The following is a 21,614-nucleotide window of genomic DNA, read 5'->3' as shown; positions in this document are numbered from 1 at the left end:
ATTCGTTCTAAGAGGGGGTTAAGGACCACAGAGATAAACTTAGTAGTTGGTCAACACATGGGGTCGCTCCCCCAGACTTTTCAGCTCTGTAGTGGTTCCTATGGTAGAGTTGTCATTAACCTTTCATAGAGATGTTTAGAGAGAGACACCGTATTTTCCTATGATATAAAGAGATTGCGCCTCAAGCTAAGGTACCGATCATTCACTTTCAAGTCAATATAAGCCCAGAAAAGTTTAAAAAAAAAAAAAAGTTTCCCCAGGGCTAAGTGATGGTGTTTCAAATGTTACAACTGAACCTATTACATAATCTAAGGCCAAGAAGATTCAACCAGCATTCATTCTTCATCTACAAAATTGGATAGGCTCGGTTCAACCTCCATTTCATGTGTTACAAGTTGACTCGATAGAGAAATGACCATTTGGTGCTTCGGAGGTGAACATTTGTAAGGTTGAAGTGGAGAGTAACTTACCAGCCATAACTCGTTATAGTGGCCATTTGAAAGATAGTGGGAAGAACTTGTTAATCATAGCAACTAATTTCTTTTAGTAGCGGGCATTTGAAGAGTTGAAAGTTTCATTTATGGGAGGACGATAAATACGCACAAATTAACACGTAAAAATCATATTTTTGATAAATGAAATTGAGCTCTCAAGTTGAGATTTTCACTTTCAGACATTTGAGCATCATCTTTGTCACTTCTAAGTTTCATGTAATTCTTGTGGTAGATGGCATCTGAGTCATTCAATCAAGTCTCTATCAGGTTCAATTGTAAGTGACTTAATTTAGAAAAAGTTTTAAAATCTTGTTTCTAGATCTTTAATCTTAAGAGGTAATCTAATTCTAGAATTATCTCTTGGTTGATTCAAAATTTGTATAAGGAGGTGTTAATTTCTTTGATTCAAGAATCCTTGCTTCAACAAAAGCTTGAATCGCTGAGGATTAAGATTGCATTATCACTAAGTTACGTCGTCTAGTAGATCCACGACACCAAGAAAGGTGAACAACCTCCATACTCTACCTGGTCGCGGCGAGGCGTGTTGTCGAGCTGAGTCACAGAGGTGTACGACTCTCTATCCTAAAAATAAAGTCTACAGAATCTAAAACCGACTACTCTGATACCAATCTGTCAGGACCCGATTTTCGAGGCTTCGAAAATCAGACCGTGAACCAAAAGACGAAATCGAAAACAAACAAAAGAAAGTAGAAGAAAAGAAAAGTAAAAAAAATAAAATCGATTAAATTGGCCAAAATAATTGCTAACCTAATTGAAACAAACAAAACTAAAGAAGAAGGGTTAAATAAATTTAACGTATCAGAATTTCTTCTCTCAGCAAAAACAAACACAAAAAAAAGGTTCACATTTAGTTTTAGATATTTTGCTAGAAAAAGTTTTTTCGAAGAGGTCAATAGTTTTCCTTTTATTTTATTGAATGATATTAAAAGGATTTTGCATTTTAGTAGTTTTCCTTTTATATTATTTAATGATATTAAAAGTCATCCTCAAACACAGGGTATAATTAAAAGAAGGGAAATACAGTAAGAGACAGGGAGGGAAGATTGTGAATATAATTGAAATTATCTGGAAAATGTTAAAAAATATTAAACACGATAAGAGAAAATAGAATATCCGGAAAATTTTAATTGGTATTAAATGGTTTATATGAAAATAATACTATAACAAACGTATATAAATATTTCAAGACCTAACTCAGGCAAAGACTCTAACGTTCGCATGAAGTATAACATATGGATCAATATAAATTAGAGAAACAATTTTGTAGAAATTCAAACTCGGAACTGANTTCGGGCTTCTTTGGTTCTTAGACCTTCTATTTATACTGAGTTTATATAACATACAAGAGAACTGCTCAAAATTTCAAAACCTCCCTAAAAGCTCACGTACATGTAAAATTTAGACCTATATTTTCTAGAGTCGAGAGAAAAGTCAGTTGAACCTTACTAGGACAAGAATGCGCGAGAGCCAACAAATAGGTTGCTTACTAAGTATTTTTATCCTCATCATATTCTACTTTAGATTTCAAGTGATTATTGATTACTGGTTGAGGGGAGCGTTTGAGAACTACAATCATAGAGGAGTCATCTCATGATCCATACTTCAAAGCCCATCAAATTTAGTGGTTCTAACCAAGGAGGACGCACATCCCAAAAACGCAGTCTCTCACTGAAAAATGGCTTCTCTAATCGGAGAACACATTAGATATTTACCTAAATCAGTAGGTCCTTGAGCAGATCCAACGTTAGCTCTAAGACATTGATCTCTAACTAGAAACGTAAATGCTTGAGCTTGAAAAGCTTCAGGTCCAGTCGGCCCGTAAAACTCACTCGGATAAGCAGTATTATTGAACCAGACAAAACAACTAACAATAAAACCAAAAACAAATAAAGCACCTAAACTATAAGACAAGTAAGGTTCTCCAGACCATACAAGCACGCAGCGAGCCCATGCAAAGAGTTTATACCGCCCTATTACGACCATGTTTCAATCTGTGAAATTTACTGAGAATGGTAACTTGTTTACTGACACAACAATTGATATATAAATTTGGAATAGATCTCCGATATTATTTACAACCGAGAGATAGATATATATATAGGAATGACAATGAAATGTCGTTCATATTTACATTATTTGTGTTTAACCTCCTCCCAACAATAAAACAAGCTAAGGAAATTCTATAACCAACCCTATAATACAAGGAGACAACTTAGCCTCCATGGATGAAAATAACAATATCATAACCAATTCATCAATAGATCCCTTATAAATGAATTCTCTCTTGATAACTACCAACCAAACCTCATCCATCAAGCCAGCACCTCCCTCGAGTACTTGTTTACTTTCTCGGCATGCCCCGCTGGTACATAGATTACGTCGTGTAGACAGCTGTGGGTTCGACCGTAGACGGCGTAAACGATCACTCCAATTGCTAGCCATATTGACACCCGAGCCCATGTATCGACTCTGAAAGGGTATGAAAGGGATCATCACTTAGGAACGAACGAGCAAAATGAATATGGTTTCGATACCATACAATGTACACTATAGATATCGATACACATGAGCTTAAAGATGAAACGTTCGTTACCCGAGATTGATGAGCAAGTATATGTTGATGAGGATACACACAATTGGCAGCAGAGGAACAAATGGACAGGTGAAACCTAACAAAAGAAAATGCAATAGATCAGCATCTTCATGCATGTAATAGCCTAAGACCACCGTTAGCAGATATTGTCCGTTTTGGGTTTTTCCCTCAAAATTTTTAAAAGGCGTCTGTTAGGGAGAGGTTTCCACACCCTTATAAAGAATGTTTCATTCGCTACTCCAACCGAGGTGGGATCTCAAAATCCACCCCTCTTCGGGCCCAGCGTCCCGCTGATACTCGTTCTCCTCTCCAATCGATGTGGGATCTCACAATCCACCCCATTCAGGGCCCAACGTCCTCGCTGACACTCGTTCCCCTCTCCAATCGATGTGGGATCTCACAATCCACCCCCATTCAGGGCCCAACGTCCTCGCTGACACTCGTTCCCCTCTCCAATCGATGTGGGATCTCACAATCCACCCACATTTAGGGCCCAGTGTCCTCGCTGACACTCGTTCCCCTCTCCAATTGATGTGGGATCTCACAATCCACCCCCATTCAGGGCCCAGCGTCCTCGCTGACACTCGTTCCCCTCTCCAATTGATGTGGGATCTCACAATCCACCCCCATTCAGGGCCCAGCGTCCTCGCTGACACTCGTTCCCCTCTCCAATTGATGTGGGATCTCACAATCCACCCCCATTCAAGGCCCAGCGTCCTCGCTGACACTCGTTCTCCCCTCCAATTGATGTGAGATCTCACACTTTCATTAGAATCAAAGGTACTCGAATCCAAGCACTAGTTAACCATGTATAGCAAACACGAGTTCTGTTAGAAATTCTATCGAGGATAGGTGATCCAAAGAGGATTTTTTTCGAGCTAGTTAGTTACCGAACTCGAATATTAAGTTAATACTATGCGTATGAACCCGAGCAGTATTCAGCTAAGAAAAAGTAAAATGCTAAAGGAGTAATGTCTCACCTCCTGCGTGCCCAAAGTTGTGCCTTGCATCATCTTGGTCTATGCACGAAAGCACAACCAAAGCAGATAAAAGAAGCATAACGCCTGTTCCACAAACTGAATACCGCACATAGCTGATGGAACAAACACATTGGGCAAAATATAATTACAAGACAAGCAAGAAACACTAAAACATACATAATTCTACTAGTTAGTCCACTGAGGAAAAAAAAACATGACAGGAACATGAATCTTAACCGCCTCGTTTTTTAGGGTATCAAAATCTTTGAGTAGGTATAACAGCTCAAGCTTACCGCTTGCAGATATTGTCCTCTTTGGACTTCTTATTTCGGGCGTCCCCTCAAGATTTTTAAAACGAGTCTGCTAGAGAGAGGTTTCCACACCCTTATAAAAAATGTTTTGTTCTCCTCCCCAACCAATGTGGAATCTCACAGTAGGGATGTTGGATCTCACAGGCTTTCCCCTTTCAGACTTTTCCTCATGGTTTTTAAAACATGTCTGCTAAAAAGAGGTTTTCACACCTTTATAAAAAATGTTTCATTCTCCTCTACAACCGATGTGGGATCTCACACTAGGGATGTGAATCTCACAGACTTTCCCCTTTTTGGACTTTTCCTCAAGGTTTCTAGAACGCGTCTGCTAAAGAGAGGTTTCACACCCTTATAAAGAATGTTTTGTTCTCATCCCCAACCGATGAGGGATCTCACAGTAGGGATGTGGGATCTCACAGGCTTTTCCTCAAGGTTTTTAGAACGCGTATGCTAAAGAGGGGTTTCACACCCTTATAAAGAATGTTTCGTTTTTCTCCCCAACCGATGTGGGATCTCACAGTAGGGATATGGAATCTCACAGGTTTTTCCTTTAGGACTTTTCTTCAAGGTTTTTAGCTAAAAAGAGGTTTCACATCCTTATAAAGAATGTTCGTTCTCCTCCCCAACCGATATGGGATCTCACAATAGGCAACCAGTAATGAATATCTGGTTTGTTGGGTCGAGAGATTAATGGTCTAGTTTTACTCCCTTCATGAATTTGAATCTCTATGAACAACCCTAATAGATTTGTCAACGGAACATTTTAGGAATCACGAACCTCCACAATTGTATGATATTATCTACCTTAAGCACAAGATCTCGTGACATTACTTTTAGTTTCCCTAAAAGGTCTCGTACCAACAGATATAGAACAAACAGGAATCTACGTCACAAATAGAACAAATAGAAGCCAAGCCAGTAATAACAACCAACCTTGGAAGGCTCAAATTTGAAGCCGCATACGTTAGGATTAGTGCCCCAACGCATGTTGACAAGATGGACCATCCGGCAATTTTCCGTCGTCTCTTCTCATTTAGAATGCCTGCAACGATCAAACAAATGAGCAAATAAGAACACATGGTTACAATGCTGGCAGTAACGAAGAAGCTCATTATGAAGAACAAGCATGAAACTTACAGCCATATCGAGTCAGATAGCTGCCAATTGTGGGGATGTCAATTGATGAATCCACTTTATCAAGCAAGGGTTTAGCACTGTCCTTTGGAGAATTGATCTCCGAACTTTTCTCATGAGTATCATCAGCACTCATTTGACATGGTAGGGACAGTGGATCAAATGGCTCTTGAAGAGATAATGGCAATGGCACCTCATTGGGTGGAATGTATCTGAGAATCAACACTGATACAGCCACTGTGGTAAATGCAAGAAGGGTACCAACACTGACCTGCACACAGTTTAAACATTGTTGAACCAGTTTTCCCATATAAATATAATCAATAACTCGAGTAGTTTTGTTCTTCCACGTTCCGGAGTCGACAGAAATAGGAAGACAACTAGGCTCTATGAAATGGAAACAGCATTAATGTGAGATTCCATGTCGGTTGGGGAGGAGAATGAAGCATTCTTTATAAGGGTGTGAAAATCTCTCACTAGTAGACGTGTTTTAAAAACCTTGAGGGGCAGCCCGAAAGGGAAAGTCCGAAAAGGACAATATTTGCTAGTGGTGGGCTTGGGCTATTCGAATTGTATCAGAGCGAGACACTGGGCGATGTGTCAGCGAGGAGTCTGAGCCCCGAAGGAGGGAGAACACGAGGCGGTGTACTAGTAAGGACATTGGGCCCTAAAGGGGGTGGATTGGGGGTTCCCACATCGATTAGAGACAGGAACAAGTGCCAGCGAGGATGCTGGACCTCGAAAAAGGGTGGATTGTGAGATCTCACATCGGTTGGAGAGGAGAACGAAGCATATTTTATAAAGGTGTGGAAACCTTTCCCTAGCAGACGTGTTTTAAAAATCTTGAGAGGAAGTCCGAAAGGGAAAATCCGAAGAGAACAATATTTGCTAGAGTGAGTTTGGGCCATTACAAATGGTATCAGAGATAGACACCAAGCGATGTGTCAGTGGGGAGGCTAAGCCCCGAAGGGGGGTGGACACAAGGCGGTGTGCTAGCAAGGACACTGACCTCAAAGGGGGGTGGATTGGGGGATTCCACATTGATTGGAGAAGGGAACAAGTGTTAGCAAAAACGCTAGACCCCGAAGGGGGGTGGATTGTGAGATCCCACATAGGTTGGGGAAGAGAACGAAACATTTTTATAAGGGTGTGGAAACCTCTATCTAGCAGACGTGTTTTAAAAACCTTCAAGAAACCCCAGAAAGGACAATATCTACCTAGTAGTGGGATTGGGTCGTTACAATTAATGAGATCTCAAGATCGTGAAAATGTACGTAGCTCAGGAGCGTACACAACAACAAGATGCAACCATAACATACAAAAACAAGATAAGAGTCGCCTTACCATCCCAGCCAATTCTGAAACATCCATGAAAAAGGCCAAGATTGCAGCACCAACACCACTTGCTATGGTGCTCTTAACAGGAACTTGAGTATTTTTACTAACATCCGAGAAAAAAGAGGGCAGCAACCCATCTCTTGCCATTGCCATCAAGATTCGTGGCTTGAAAATGAAGAACATGGATCAAAGTCAGTGCTTTTTGGTGGCAGAACAAAGCTTAAAAATGAGAGATAGCTCAAAGAGTTCATATCAATACCTGAGGGAGAATAGAACCCAGCAATGTTGAGCACAGCGCAGTAACAGCTCCAGCACTCACCACATAACTGGTGCAGAAAGATGATATATTCAGCTGAGATAATCAAAATTTAAAGCATACAAGTGCTACACACTTACGCTGCCCATTGCATCCCATTCTGAGCAAAGGCAGAGGAGATGGGGGTGTCAGGATCCATCTCATAATAAGGCACCAGACCAACAATGACAATCGAGACCAACATATATAGTGCACAGCAAAGAGATAATGAAGAGGCTATCCCCACTGGCAAGTCTCGTTGAGGATTTTTCACCTGTTCAAACTTCTCATAGTAAGTCAATGTTGACAAAGATTCATGTATGCTCAAATTAAATTAGTTTCATGTACTAGTGGATATTGTCCGCTTTGACCTCAGCCTCACGGTTTTAAAACGTTTCTACTAGAGAGAGGTTTCCACACCCTTATAAGGAATGTTTTGTTCCCTTCTCCAACCGATGTGGGATCTCACAAAGTCCATCCCCCTTGGGGGGACCCAGCGTCCTTACTGTCACACCACCTAGTACCTGGCTCTGATATCATTTGTAACAGTTCAAGGCCACCACTAGTAGATATTGTCCTCTTTGACCCATTACGTATCGCAGTCAACCTCACGGTTTAAAAACGAGTATATTAGGGAGAGATTTTCACACCCTTATAAGAAATGCTTTGTTTTCCTCTCCAATTGATCTGGGATCTCACAAAATCTTTGTCCATATTCCATTCCAATATGTTGTTGGTTTAGATTAACAAGTTGAGTTTCTTTTTTGTATGAATTAACGAGATAAATTAAGAGGGAAACAAGAACAACAATATAACAGCCCAAGCCCACCACTAACCGATATTGTTTTCTTTAGACTTTCTCTTCCAAGTTTCCCCTCAAGGTTTTAAAACGTGTCTGCTAGGGAGAAGTTTTCACACCCTTGTAAAGAATGCTTCGTCCTCCTCCTCAATCTGTGGGATCTCACAATCCACCCACTTTGGGACCCAGCGTCCTCGCAGACACTCGTTCTCTTCTCCAGTCAATGTGGGGCCCCCAATCCACCCCTTTCAGGACCCAGTGTCCTTACTGGTACACCGCCTCGTGTTCACCCCTCTTTGGGACTTAGCCTCCTCGCTGGCACATCGCCTAGTGTCAGCTCTGATACCATTTGTAATAGTCCAAGCCCACCGCTAACAAGTATTGTCCTCTTTAGACTTTCCCTTCCAGGCTTCCCCTCAAGATTTTAAAACGCGTCTGCTAGGGACACTACCTTTAAGAAGTTTATGAGATAACAGATTTTACCTCTTCAGCAGTACTCGCCACAGCATCGAAACCAATATAAGCGAAGAAGACGGTAGCAGACCCAGCAAGCATCCCATCTACTCCATAGGGAAAATACCTGTTATATTGCAGAGTTGACATTTACAAATGTTCATCATAGATAGCACAATTAACTCATAGTGTAACAAAACACAGTGAAATGGATGAAGTACCCTGTAGGAAGTCTATAGCCAACCCATCCTGTCTTGAAACCGAGATAAGAGCCAGCTACAATGACAAACATCATTGCACATATATTTGCTGCTGTCACAATAGCTTGTGCTGCAATACTCTGCAAGAAATTATACGAACTAATATAATTAGATCGGCTCTTCATAGACAGACTCGGGATTTGCAATCCCAGGTAATATCGGTTCAGGATCATGGGATTCTTTTCTACAAAATTAGTAGCATACCTCCTTGATCCCCTTGCATAAAAGTGCAGTGACAATCAAAACTAAAATTGCTGCACATGGATCAACAACAATATCAAGTCCAGGTAGAGTCTGTCGAGCTAGAAACGAAGGCAACCGATCGTTGCCACCGAACATTAAGGCCTGAAAACATGAAAAGATATCATAAGAGCTACTTTGGCTTCAGAGATCAAAAGCTTTCTGTAAATCATTGCAATAATTGTGTTAAAAGTTGAAAGAAATTCACAGTACCAAATTTGGAGATATTCCACGTGCAACAGCTGAGCCACCAAGTGTATATTCCAGAATCAAAGCCCAACCAACCAACCAAGCAACACTGAATACAAGCAGTTCGAGAATTAGGATGTGAAAATGAAGAACATAACCATAACTAAAAACTAAAAGAAATCCCGTAACAGCCCAAGCCCACCGCTGGTAGATATTGTCCTCTTTGGACTTTTCCTTTCGGACTTCCCCTCAAGAGTTTTAAAACGTGTCCGCTAGGGAGAGGTTTCCACACTCTTATAAAGGGTGTTTCGTTCTCCTCCTCAACCGATGTGGGATCTCACAATCCACCCCCTTTAGGGTCCACGTCCTCACTAGCACTCGTTCCTTTCTCCAATCGATGTGGGACCCTTACCAAATCTACCCCCTTCGACGCCCCGCGTCCTTACTAGCAACCGCCTCATGTCTACCCCTTCAGGGAACAACCTCCTCGCTAACACATCGCCCGATGTCTGGCTCTTATACCATTTGTAACGGCCCAAGCCCCCCCCTTTCGACTTCCCCTCAAGGCTTTTAAGATGCAGCTAGGAGAGGTTTTCACACCCTTATAAAGGGTGATTCGTTCTCCTCCCCAACCGAGGTGGGATCTCACAAATCCTAAACTACATCAACATGTACACATCAAAGTAAAGCCACATAAAATTACCCTTCTCCAACACATATGTATGCATAGTGATAAGCACTTCCAGCAGATGGGCAACGACTTGAAAGCTCCGCATAGCAAAATGCAGAAAGCGCTGCAGCTATTCCAGCAATAAGGAAGGAGATAGCAAGGGCTGGTCCTGAATGCTCTCTAGCTACAGTTCCAACAAGAATATACACTCCAGCCCCAATAGTAGCACCAACTCCTACACAAATTCAAATATCAATCAGAAACTATCTTGATCTTCAACATAAGAGAAACTATCATGAAAAACTCAGAGACCCAATAAAAACTTCTACGAATCAAAGGACATGGGTTCTTCTAAAACAAGAACAAAATGAAAAACATCAACAAATTAGAACATGGGTACCTATTGAAATAAGATGAGAAATCGATAGCTCTCTGGCTAACTGATGTTGCCTTGATGATGATGATGAAGAAGATGTTGATGAGTGAGCAGAATCAACCTGTTTCCTCCTTATCAACGCTTTGAAACCAATCCTTAAACTCTGTCCATCCCTTCCACTACCCTCTCTAGAATCAACCAAGAAACCCATCAAGAAAATCCCCTGTTTTCTCTCGATTTTCCCTCTTTTTTGTTGTTCTTGTTCTTCGTCTTGTTCTTCAACAGAAGGTTAGGATTACAATAATGATCCACAAACTGAGGAAGATAGAGCCAACAAATCAATATATAGATATATATATATATTGAAAACTAAGCTAAATCCAAATCTACCCGCATTCCGAAACAGGGAAAATGAAACCCAACAAGAATTTATCAATCGAATTGATTCTTCTTGGATTAAAATGGTGAGCGGGCAGATTCCAAAAGAGAGGATAAAAGAAAAACGCTCCTCTCTTCCGTTCTTTGTTGCTCTTCTCCTTGTGTGGCTGCAGCTCGAAGGAAACGAATTCAATTGCTCTGTTTTTGAGTCATATAAAAGAAACAAAAAAATGAACGAATTGTAAAGGAATCCATTAGAGAATGTTGCGTGTGGAGGACCCCATTCCGATGCAGCCGACCCATTGGCAAATATGCTGCCCTCTGCCCGCTGCCCGCGGGGTAGTCGGGGCAGAAATTGTGAAAATTGTTTACCAGAGAATCCGACCAGCTGCTCCCCATGAATGGCGGGTCGGCTTCCCCCTCCGTTCTAATATCCCAACCATTCATCTCTTAAATCAATATTCATATATTTTTAAAATAACATTATTAAAAAAAAATTTTAAAAAAATTCAAATTCAAATTCGAAGGTATTATTGGAAATTTTAAAAATTTAAATGTATTTTTAGATAATGTAAAATGGTTTAAAATATTTTTTAATTATTATTTTTTTTGTTTAATAATTAATTAATTATTTTAATTATTTTAATTATTGTAAAAATAAGATGAACTCGAATTAAATATTTGAAATAGCATTTATTTTTATAAAAAAAAAAAGCCTCGATGCTAAAAGATGTCGCTTTCAATCTTCGCACCTAGCATCTAGCCTTCGTTAATAACGATTGTCCCACTTAAATTTATTATATTTCTTTAAAGTATTTTATACGAAAAATATATTTTTTTTAATTTTAATAAATCGCTTTCTCGTTCTAAAGTTTTGTATAGAGTAGAAACCAAACCTCTGATAAAAATGTTAGCATCGGTGAAAATAGCGGTCACTTTTATTATTTATTATATCGCGTAGTTTTTTATTTTTATTTTTATTTTTATTTTTATTTTTATTTTGGAAAATTAATGTATTTCCAAAGATCTTCTCAAATATATTCCTACCAAATGAAATCTTAAAAAATAATAATAAATAAATAATTAACCAGAGGTGGGACCCAGGCAACAGTCTTCCATCTGATTGGTGTAAGAGAATGGACGGCTGTGATTGAAAGGATCGGATCGGATCAAGATCAAGTGGCTACCTCAAGTTGAAAAAATAATTGAACCAAATTTTGGGCTTTTCCCCCAAACAAAATAAAATAAAATTGATTGAAATTAAAAATAAATAAATAAATAAATAAAGGAAATGATAAAGAAAAGGAAAGAAAAGGGATTTATTCACTTTATGTATAACTCATGGGACCACTCTAAATTTTGTTGTTATTGGAAGATTTTTTTAATTTTATTTTTATGAATATAATAATTTAATATTTAAATTGACGTATAGAATACAATTTTAGGTTAAAAGTAGCTGACGCTGTTTTTTCAATAAAAAAATAAGGTTGTCACTATGTGCATGTTTTAACTATTAAGTGCATAATCATCAGACACGAGACTATTTGTCAGTGAGGAGGCTGTTGCACAAAGGGGGTAGACACGAGACGGTGTGCCAGTAAGAACGCTGGCCCCAAAGGGGTGGATTTGGTAGGGATCCCACATAAATTGGAGAAAGGAAAGAGTGCCCGCGAGGACGCTAGCCCCAAAGGGGGTGGATTGTGATGTCTCATGTTGGTTGGGGAGGAGAACAAAATACCCTCTATAAGGGTGTGAAAACCTTCCCCTAGCAGGCGCGTTTTAATGCCTTGAGGGGAATCCCGAAAGGGAAAGCCCAAAGATGACAATATCTGCTAGCGGTGGATCTAGGCCGTTACATAGTCCCACTATTGAGGTCTGGAAAAGCAATCGCATGCAATCATGGTTCATGATGGGACCTATCGTGATTGTTTCTTGGGATCTATTTTCTCTTTCAAGTAGGATTAGATGTGTAGTAATTTTCTACACATGGTTCATATACGCACACATGAACCCATTAGGCAGACTCGCATACCCCCTAGGTCTGATTACGGGCTAGCGCATGATCATGCTTTCGAAAACCAACAAAAGGAAAGGAGCGTGTATCGTATTATGGTGTACGTGTTTGTACAAATATACTAGGGAAGTATGTCATGCTCGTGGCATATAACATGCATGAGATCCTATAATTCAAAAACATAGTATATGGTTATGATGCACGTAATACTTCCATTATTTTCATAACATAACTCTCGTGTGAGACATGTGTAAGTATACATGACATTACATTCACTGTTATCATCATGGCTCACAGATGTCTCATAGGCATAACATGAACATGGTATGTTCACATATGTGACATAACATATTGGAAATACATGCATCATATAATACTCATATCATCACGTAATCCTAGCAAACATCACATAAGCATAGCATAACATTAGAAAATGACATATAAATGGACAACAAGGTACGTGTCATTTATACATCACTCAATTCATCCAACCAAGTCTAAAGGTGTGTCAATAGTAAGGTCACTTACTTGGTTGGCGTAAGCCAGATATCCTTGCTACTAGCTGACTCCTTAAAATTTAATTCCACCTATGGAGTTCCATGAAATCGTGCTAGGATAAATTAAAAGACTTAATTCACACAACGACGTGTATTATTCAAACTTTTAGCTCAAAATCCTTTAAATCACCTAAACAATAGGCATACTGATCTCAAACGGCTCAAATAACGATAACAACAGCTCCAAAACAATTCAAAATAGTAAGAGATTGTCTAAAAACTCGAACCCAAGTCGAATACCGCTTAAGTTGAGCTGGAGCCGAAGGAAGTCATTAAGCGAAGTTGAAGCCACACGCTAGAGGGAGTCAGTTGACGAAGCCGATGGTGAGCCATAGGCAAGGGAGAAGGTGTGGGTCGAGCCATGCACATGTTAGGTCAGTTGGAGGCACAGATCAATTGGACGCATGGGTTGAGTGTTGGGTTATGGGTTGGACGCGATAGCGAGCTAGGTTGCATCTACGTTGCTAGGTCTAAAGCATCGATAGGCCAAGAAACTTGGGCTACTTGATGGGTCAAGGAGCACCTGCGGACTGCACATGTCCAATGGCAAAATGGGACGTGTAACAATCCAAGCCCATCACTAATAAATATTGTCCTCTTTAGGCTTTTCTGTCTGCTAGGGAGAGCTTTCCACACCTTTATAAAGAAACTTTTGAGGAAAAAAGTTTCTTTTAGAGGTATACGATGTAACAACCGTTAAATTTTTTTTTTTTTTTGAGTTGTCAGTAACCTCGGGAATTTTGATGAGGTGCCAAAATTCACAGGCAACGCGCTGAGAAGGTGTTCCACACTCCCCTGATGCCCACAACTCACGAACTATCTTCAGCGACCTTTTAGGAACACTCTTGCATGAGAAAAGTGAGTAACATAGAGAGAACGAGGGGGAAAACAAAATGTTGGTTTTTTTTTTCTTCTTTTCTAGGGTCATTATAATTGGTATTAGAGCCAAACACTAGGCGATGTGTCAGCAAGGAGGCTAAGCCCTAAAGGAGGGTGGACATGCGTAGGTGTGCCAGCAAGGACACTAAGCCCCAAAGGGGGGTGGATTGTGAAATCCCACATCGATCAGGGAGGAGAATGAAACATTCTTTATAAGGGTGTAGAAATTTCACCCTAGCAGACACAAGAAAACAATATCTCCTAACGGTGAGCTTGGGATGTTACAGGTTGTTTTTGTTTTAGGCTGAAGGGCTTCCGAACCTAGCTTGGTTCGGTCATGGACATGCAACTCAAATTTGATCAATAATGTGAGGTAGGTATGGGAAAAAAGAAAAACAAAACCATATATTATAAATTTTATATAAGATATGATCATCATATGGGCCACTATTTACATTAAAAAGAATGTTATAATATGGACAAACATTACATTAATAACATATCGTCCATATTATATTATCATTTAATAATGTAAACCTCCCTTGAAAAATACACCTTATCTTTACTATTTTATTTTATTGTTTTTTTTTCATTTTAATATTATTATCTTAGTACATTTACAAATTGAATTAGGACACTTTCAAGGATTATTTATTTAATAATTTTTCTATAATAATTCATATTCATGATTTTTTTAAGAAAATACAAATTAATTTAGCAAAATCTTAATTGAGTTTTAATTCTATTTGTTAAAAATAAATCAATTAAATTTTATTTGAAAATTAAAATACTTCCGTAGTTTATCTAAAAATATTAATAAATTTCAATAATATCCATAAATTTTAAAATATAACCTTACAAACCATTAATTTTTTTTATGAAAATCGTTAATATTTTATTTTAAAAATTTACTATTCATACTCTTTATTAAACAAAAAATTAATATATTATTATTATTTGTCCAAAAAAAAAAAATTATATGATGTGAAATTAAAGATACAATTATTTATAATCAATTTGTAGAAGGATTTGTTAAATCTTTAAAATTTTAATTGTCACTAATTTTCAGAAAAATAAAAAAAAATAAAAAATAATTAATTTATTGAATTTAAATTTATCGACAGAGTGTTCAAATGATCCAAGAATTCGACGAACCCACGTTACCCAACCCAGGTTCGATCTTTTCTCGTCTGGGTTGGGTTGAATTTTTAAAAAACTAAAAAAATTGTCTTTTTTTTTTTTTTTTTTTTTTTTTTTTTTTTTTTTTTTTTTTTTTTGTAAGTTAAATAGATAAACACTGAAAAAAGAATAACAACCAGTACTATTTTTAAAATGATCATAAAGATTAAGAATATTTGATATCTAAGATCTAAGAAGGTTAAACGGAACGTAAAAATAGAAGGTCGGGCTGGTTTGAGTTATAAACTTAATTCAGATTGCTCGGGTTACCAATTCAATGCAACTACCACAATAGAGCCAAAAAGATTTAAAAAATAAAATAATAATTTATTATTATTATTATTTGTCTATTGGTGAGTTTGAATGGCCACTACCACAATATATATAAAAATAAGGATTTGTGGAAATAAATTTTTCTTTAATTTTATATTTATTGGTGGGCCTCAAAATTAATTGTCTTGTTTGTATTATGCTTTATTTATTTATTTATTTATTTAAAAAGGATTGAAAAAAAGGTGTTGCAATGAATGCTGGGCATCAATAATTGATATTCTTCTATTTTTATTTTATTTTATTTTTTACTTCAATAAAATTTAAAATTAATTTACATGGTATTTTTTTAAATAAATATTTTAATTATTATTTAAGTACAAAAAAAATTACTTTCATGATTTTAGTTTTTAATCAAACCCTTCTCTCTTCATCAAAAATTTGTTTGATAGAAATTAATTTAAATTTCTAAAAAGAATTATAGGTTTAATCCATTCCACAATCGCACATTGATGACAGCGAACTTGCGATTGTGCGGCACTAACTTCTCAACAATGAGTGAGTTAAGTCTATTCTTTCTTATGTTGCCTACAGTCAATCGACGTATGCTCGAGCCTCTAGCTCCGGTTCAAAAAAAAAGGTTTTAGAAAACGGGGGTCGAGAGAATTCGAAATAGAGTTTTGAAAGCAAGATTCGAGAAATTGAAATTAGTGTTATATGGGAATGTAAGCAAAAAGGCAACAACAACCGCTTACTGCATATAACTAACGTAGAAATTTGTTAATAATTTCTAATTATTTTGAATATATATATAGATAATGTTATCATTAATATATATATTCAAAGAAAAAAAAATAATGTTATCATTTGAGGCAACATTTATCGTTAATATTACATTAATTCTTTTATTTTTCAGGTTGGTTAAGTTGGTGACTCTGAGTAATTCGCATAAATTTCATAACCCAATTTAACCCTATCAAACTCTTTATTTTTCAGGTTGGTTGAATTGGTGACCCGAACAATCCGAATAAAGTTCACAACATAAATTAACTCTACCCAACTCTCTGTTTTCGAGTTCGGTTGGGGTCGATTGGTTTGAATTCATTTGTAAGGTTGCTCTTATTTATTTTTAAAAAAATCCTATTTACCTGTCGTACATGTTAAAACTCAAATATCAAATATTTACAAGTGACAGTGTATCACTAATATCGGTTACAAACGTAAAATATTCTTAATTTTCATAATAATCTTAAAAATTTATAATTTGAATGTCAAAAATATAATAATTTTAAAAAACCAAATATAAATTAGTGACGTAATTAAATTTAAAATTTATTGAAACGGCTAAGAACTAAAATGCCACGTCAAAAATATTTCTAATTTATATTATATAAATTAGTATTTTCTTTTTGGAGTTATTGAATATAATTTTAAAATTTATAGATCTATAATTAATAAAAAATATCTCTAAATTTTTATTTTGATTAAAAAATACTATAAAATTTTTAAAAGTTTTAATAATGTCAAACTTTAAAAAAATCTAAAAAAATATTTTTACGGTTAATTTTAGATGAAAATAGTTAATATTCTGTCTCAAAGTTGAAATAAAGTCGATTTATTTTTTTTTATTATTAATTTAGTCTTTTTTATTAATCTTTTATATATGATTTATGGTAAAGTATTAAATAGATGGAATTCTATTTTCAAAAAAATTCTAAATATTTTTATATGCCTTTAATGTATTAAAACTTCTCAATCGTTTCATTAAAATAATAAAATAAAATAGTTTTGTATTTTTAAATTATTACATTTATTATAATAAAATAAAATAATGTTGTATTATTAAATTATTACATATGAGTATATTTAACCACGTGGACATACTATTAATATTTTAATTTTTATAAATAAAGTCTAATTTATCCTTCAACTAATTTTTTTTTCTAGCATAGGTGTGACACACGTCTTTAATATGATTTTTAGCTATAATTTTATCTTTAATTTAATTTATATTAATTTAAATATGGAGGTCATTAATTAAAAAATTTATTTATTTTTAATTTCATATAGGTAGTCAGGACGATTCATATACCCAACCTCTGATATTTATATTTCGATCGGTTGAGTTATGCTCAAATTTATTGGTTTAAAAAATTTTAAAATAAAAATAGATAAACCATAAATAATGTCATATTTGTCAAAATAATAAAATATTAACGTTATATTTTAGGTTAAAATATCACAGTTTCAAGACGATCTACCGGGTTCTTAGGGTAGCTAGGTAGCTTAATGCAAACTTTTTGCTCCAGAGTACTCTTTTCTAACTCCTCGAGCCTTTCTTAGTTTGAGAGCATTAGGGGTTAAGACCCGTTGATCGTTGCTCACAATCCTAAGGTGCTCAAGTAACTGAAGGTGTCTTGACGTAAGTTGTCGTCTAGTTGGCCTAGACTCTAGCGCTCTAATTCTAGCTTTGTGTTGATAAATACGTTCTACATGGAGAACACATATTTAATCACCTGGAGCTATAAGCTCAACAGGGAGATAACGTCCTATGGTAACATATGCTTTCTCGAGCTAGCTTTTCTACATGTTTGGAGCTCCAACTTTTATGAAATTTCTCTGGTGGGTCCTAATTCTCATAATCGAGTAATTATCAAATTGAAGTGAAAAACAATCGAACAGGTTGAAAAAACTAACCTCACGTGCGTAACACTCACCTAGAGAATATCCCACCCGCCTAGGGTTGGAGTAGTCACGCTCTCATTACTACACGTGGTGCAAGCTAATTGGCTGCTTCAACCCTCGTTGCACGCATTAGAATACCTCCGAATGTGATTCCCTCTGAATTTTCCTATGTTAACAAGTGATACACATGGATAGGCACATCTAAATCTGGTCCACTTGGGTCGCGGGTGCTGAGATCGGGTCACGCTTCGGTTCTTCGGTCTTCGTATTTTTGAGATTTATCGAAATTGATTTATAATATAAATGAAAATTATTTTTTAAAAAACTAAAATTTAAAATCACATGAAATGATGTAATTATATAACTTCAAATTAGGTATCGTTGCAAAAAAGGAATGGATACGTGTCCATTTTTTAAAATGCCACGTCATGATGAGATAGAAAAAACAAAGGCTTCCTTTGCTTGCATAAAAAATAATTAATAACCTTTTTAATTTTATATTCCATGTCTATTTCTAAACTTAGAAAATAATTTAATTTTTAAATATTTAGAGTATATCATAAACTTAAAATATAATATACATTTTTTGTAACGACCTAATTAGCCGATAATAATCTAATTTTAATTGTCGTTGTCCAATCTGACCTATGTCGTTCCATAATATCAGAACCTATTTATCGATTTACTTTACCTAATTTTCCTAATTTGATTATAACAATTTTAAATATTTTAATTTGACAAAACAATAATCTTACCAATTTTAATTACCGTTAATTACGTAAAAAAAACCCGGCTCTGAAACGGTCCAAACTGATTGAACAGGATAACAAACAACAATTTGAATTGTTTACCATCGAAGAAACCATGCATAAAGAATTAGGGAGTGTACATGATCCGAGTTGAGTTGGGTTGAGGGATTTTTTTGACCCAACCCAAAAGTTCGGGTTGGTTGGATTGGTAACCTAACCCAACTCGAAACATTTCACAACCCAACTCAACCCAATCCTATATTTTCGGGTTGAGTTGTCAAATGTTTTTCGAATACAATCTTAGATAAAATATACTAAAAGTTCACAAACAAACATAAATCAATCTATAATTATTCACAAAAAAAAATCAACAAAAAAACAAGCAGAGAAAATTGTAACATATTAATTCAACTTTGTCATAAAACTAAAGACAACTAAATACCTACCTTTCTTGATAATTGGTTAAAGTAACAAAAATAATAAAATAAACAATAAAATATGCTTATTTCTAATTAGAAATTCAATTATTAAAAAAATAAAAATTATAATTTTTTTATTATTATTGAAATAGGCTTATGTCTACGTCATTATATTTTTAAAGTTTAAAAATTGTTAAATGCTTTTAAATAATTCGAAAATTTAATATTTAGGACCAAAGTTTATGATTGGACAAAAGTGTTCCACTAATTTAGCTTCTATTAAAAAAAATAATTTCAACGAGCCATTTAATAATTCTCAATCATTTCATTAATAAAAAATTGAAAAAAATTAATTTGTGAATAAAATAATTTTATATTATTAAAATATTAGTAGGAGCTTATTTAAGCACATGGGCATATTATTAAAATATTAATTTTTTCACATAAAATTTATTTTATTCAACGTCTCAATATTCGACTTATTATAAATGTGACCACACGTCTTAATATGATTTAACATATTTAGTTACAATTAATTAAATAATAGTTTAATAATTTATGACATGTCTATCGGGAATGAGACTGTCCCTCGAATCGTAAAGTCGAGAACCACCGATCACCGAATTTGATTATTATTTTAATTTGAATAACCACCAAATGTTTAATTTGACTTTCAAATTAAAAAAAAAAAAAAGAAAAAAAAAGAATTGTGATGTCCAGCGAGGACGCTGGGCCCCGAAGGAGAGTGGATTGTGATGTCCCACATTGGTTGGGGAGGAGAACAAATCACCCTTTATAAGGGTGTGGAAACCTTCCCCTAGCATACGCGTTTTAAAGGCTTGAGGGGAAGCCCGAAAGGGAAAGCCCAAAGAGGACAATATCTGCTAGCGGTGGATCTGAGTCGTTACAAATGGTATCAGAGCCAGTCACCGGACGATGTGCTGACTTTCTCGTTGTTCCCTGAAGGAGGGTAGACACGAGGCGGTGTGCCAGTAAGAGGACGCTGGGCCCCAAAGGGGGGTGGATTTGGAGGCGTTCCCACATCGATTGGATAAAGGAACGAGTGCCAGCGAGGACGCTGGGCCCCGAAGGAGAGTGGATTGTGATGTCCCACATTGGTTGGGGAGGAGAACAAATCACCCTTTATAAGGGTGTGGAAACCTTCCCCTAGCATACGCGTTTTAAAGGCTTGAGGGGAAGCCCGAAAGGGAAAGCCCAAAGAGGACAATATCTGCTAGTCTTGAGGGTTGTTACAAATATATAAGAGCCAGACACCGGGCGATGTGCCAACGAGGAGGTTGTTCCCCGAAGGGGGTAGACATGAGGCGGTGTGCAAGTAAGGACACTGAGCCCTAAAGGGGTGGATTTGGTGGGGGTCCCACATCGATTGGAGAAATGACAAGTAAGGACACTGAGCCCTGAAGGGGTGGATTTGGTGGGGGTCCCACATCGATTGGAGAAATGAACGAGTGGTAGTGATGACATTAGGCCCTGAAGGAGGGTGGATTGTGAGATTCAACATCGATTGGGGAGAAGAACGAAACACTCTTTAAAAGAGTGTGGAAACCTCTCCCTAATAGATGCATTTTAAAGCCTTGAGGGCTGTTATAAATGATATAAGAGCCAGACTCCGGGCGATGTGCCAGCAAAGACGCTGAGCCCTGAAGGGGGGTGAATTTGGTGGGGGTCCCACGTCGATTGGAGAAATGAACGAGTGGTAGTGAGGACATTGGACAGGGGGTGAATTGTGAGATTCAACATCAGTTAGGGAGAAGAACGAAACACCCTTTAAAAGAGTGTGGAAACATCTCTCTAGTAGACACGTTTTAAAGCCTAAAGAGAACAATATCGGCTAGTGGTGGGCTTGAGCCGTTACAGACCAAATCAAAAATATTGTTACACCACAATCTAACTTTACCCAACTCTATATAATATTAAAATAATATTGTAAACATTTTTAAAAATATTTATAAAAAAAAAACCGAAATTATCCATGGGCCTTGCTTTTATTACATGGAAGGTTGAGTGGGCTTCCTTCGGCCCAAATAGAAATTTGATTATACGTTTAAAAAAAAATGAAAAAGATTTTTGTTATTGTAAAAGCGGTAAAAATTAATCTAGCTTTAGTAAATGACTAAAATACCCCAATCATAAATGGGTATTTTCTTTTATTTTTTATTTATTTATTTTTGAATAAATTTGTATATAGTATTTCTGTACACATAGTTCACGCACACGTATGAACCCACTATACGGGACTCATGTGCATTCTTTCTAGATTTAGCTACTAGTTAACATATGCTCTCACGTTGCCAGAAACCATCGAAAACA

The 21,614-nt window shown here is 36.4% G+C and overlaps 1 protein-coding gene across 2 annotated transcripts; it reads right to left on the bottom strand.

The window, feature by feature from the left end:
* Positions 1 to 2,559: 2,559 nt before the first annotated feature.
* LOC111803327 (cationic amino acid transporter 2, vacuolar-like) lies at positions 2,560 to 10,766 on the bottom strand. Of its 2 annotated transcripts, XM_023687676.1 has the most exons (15): positions 10,544 to 10,766; positions 10,178 to 10,468; positions 9,811 to 10,012; positions 9,132 to 9,216; positions 8,883 to 9,023; positions 8,640 to 8,758; positions 8,449 to 8,545; positions 7,268 to 7,440; positions 7,131 to 7,197; positions 6,878 to 7,036; positions 5,537 to 5,804; positions 5,333 to 5,441; positions 4,089 to 4,201; positions 3,109 to 3,184; positions 2,560 to 2,984 (listed from the first exon to the last, which is right to left on the bottom strand). In XM_023687676.1, the coding sequence occupies exons 2-15, from the start codon at positions 10,362 to 10,364 to the stop codon at positions 2,828 to 2,830; spliced, it is 1,953 nt and encodes a 650-aa protein (XP_023543444.1). In that variant the 5' UTR covers positions 10,365 to 10,468; positions 10,544 to 10,766; the 3' UTR covers positions 2,560 to 2,827. The 2 variants fall into 2 exon arrangements, with proteins under 2 accessions (XP_023543444.1, XP_023543443.1); XM_023687675.1 differs by having other exon boundaries at positions 10,178 to 10,766.
* Between the last annotated feature and the right edge of the window lie 10,848 nt (positions 10,767 to 21,614).

Source organism: Cucurbita pepo, chromosome LG10 (assembly GCF_002806865.2).
Source record: "Cucurbita pepo subsp. pepo cultivar mu-cu-16 chromosome LG10, ASM280686v2, whole genome shotgun sequence".
NCBI lineage: Eukaryota > Viridiplantae > Streptophyta > Magnoliopsida > Cucurbitales > Cucurbitaceae > Cucurbita > Cucurbita pepo.
Note: the sequence above shows the minus strand (reverse complement) of the source record. Positions and strands in the feature narration are given on the sequence as shown.

Bases quoted from the DNA above. Each gene is read 5' to 3' on its own strand.
- LOC111803327 (XM_023687675.1), bottom strand. From the start codon at position 10,364: ATGGGTTTCTTGGTTGATTCTAGAGAGGGTAGTGGAAGGGATGGACAG. The intron at 9,024-9,131 runs GTACTGTGAATT...TCATGTTTTCAG, and splicing joins GTGGAATATCTCCAAATTTG to GCCTTAATGTTCGGTGGCAA. The intron at 4,202-5,332 runs GTTGGTTGTTAT...TTGTTCCATCAG, and splicing joins TCAAATTTGAGCCTTCCAAG to CTATGTGCGGTATTCAGTTT.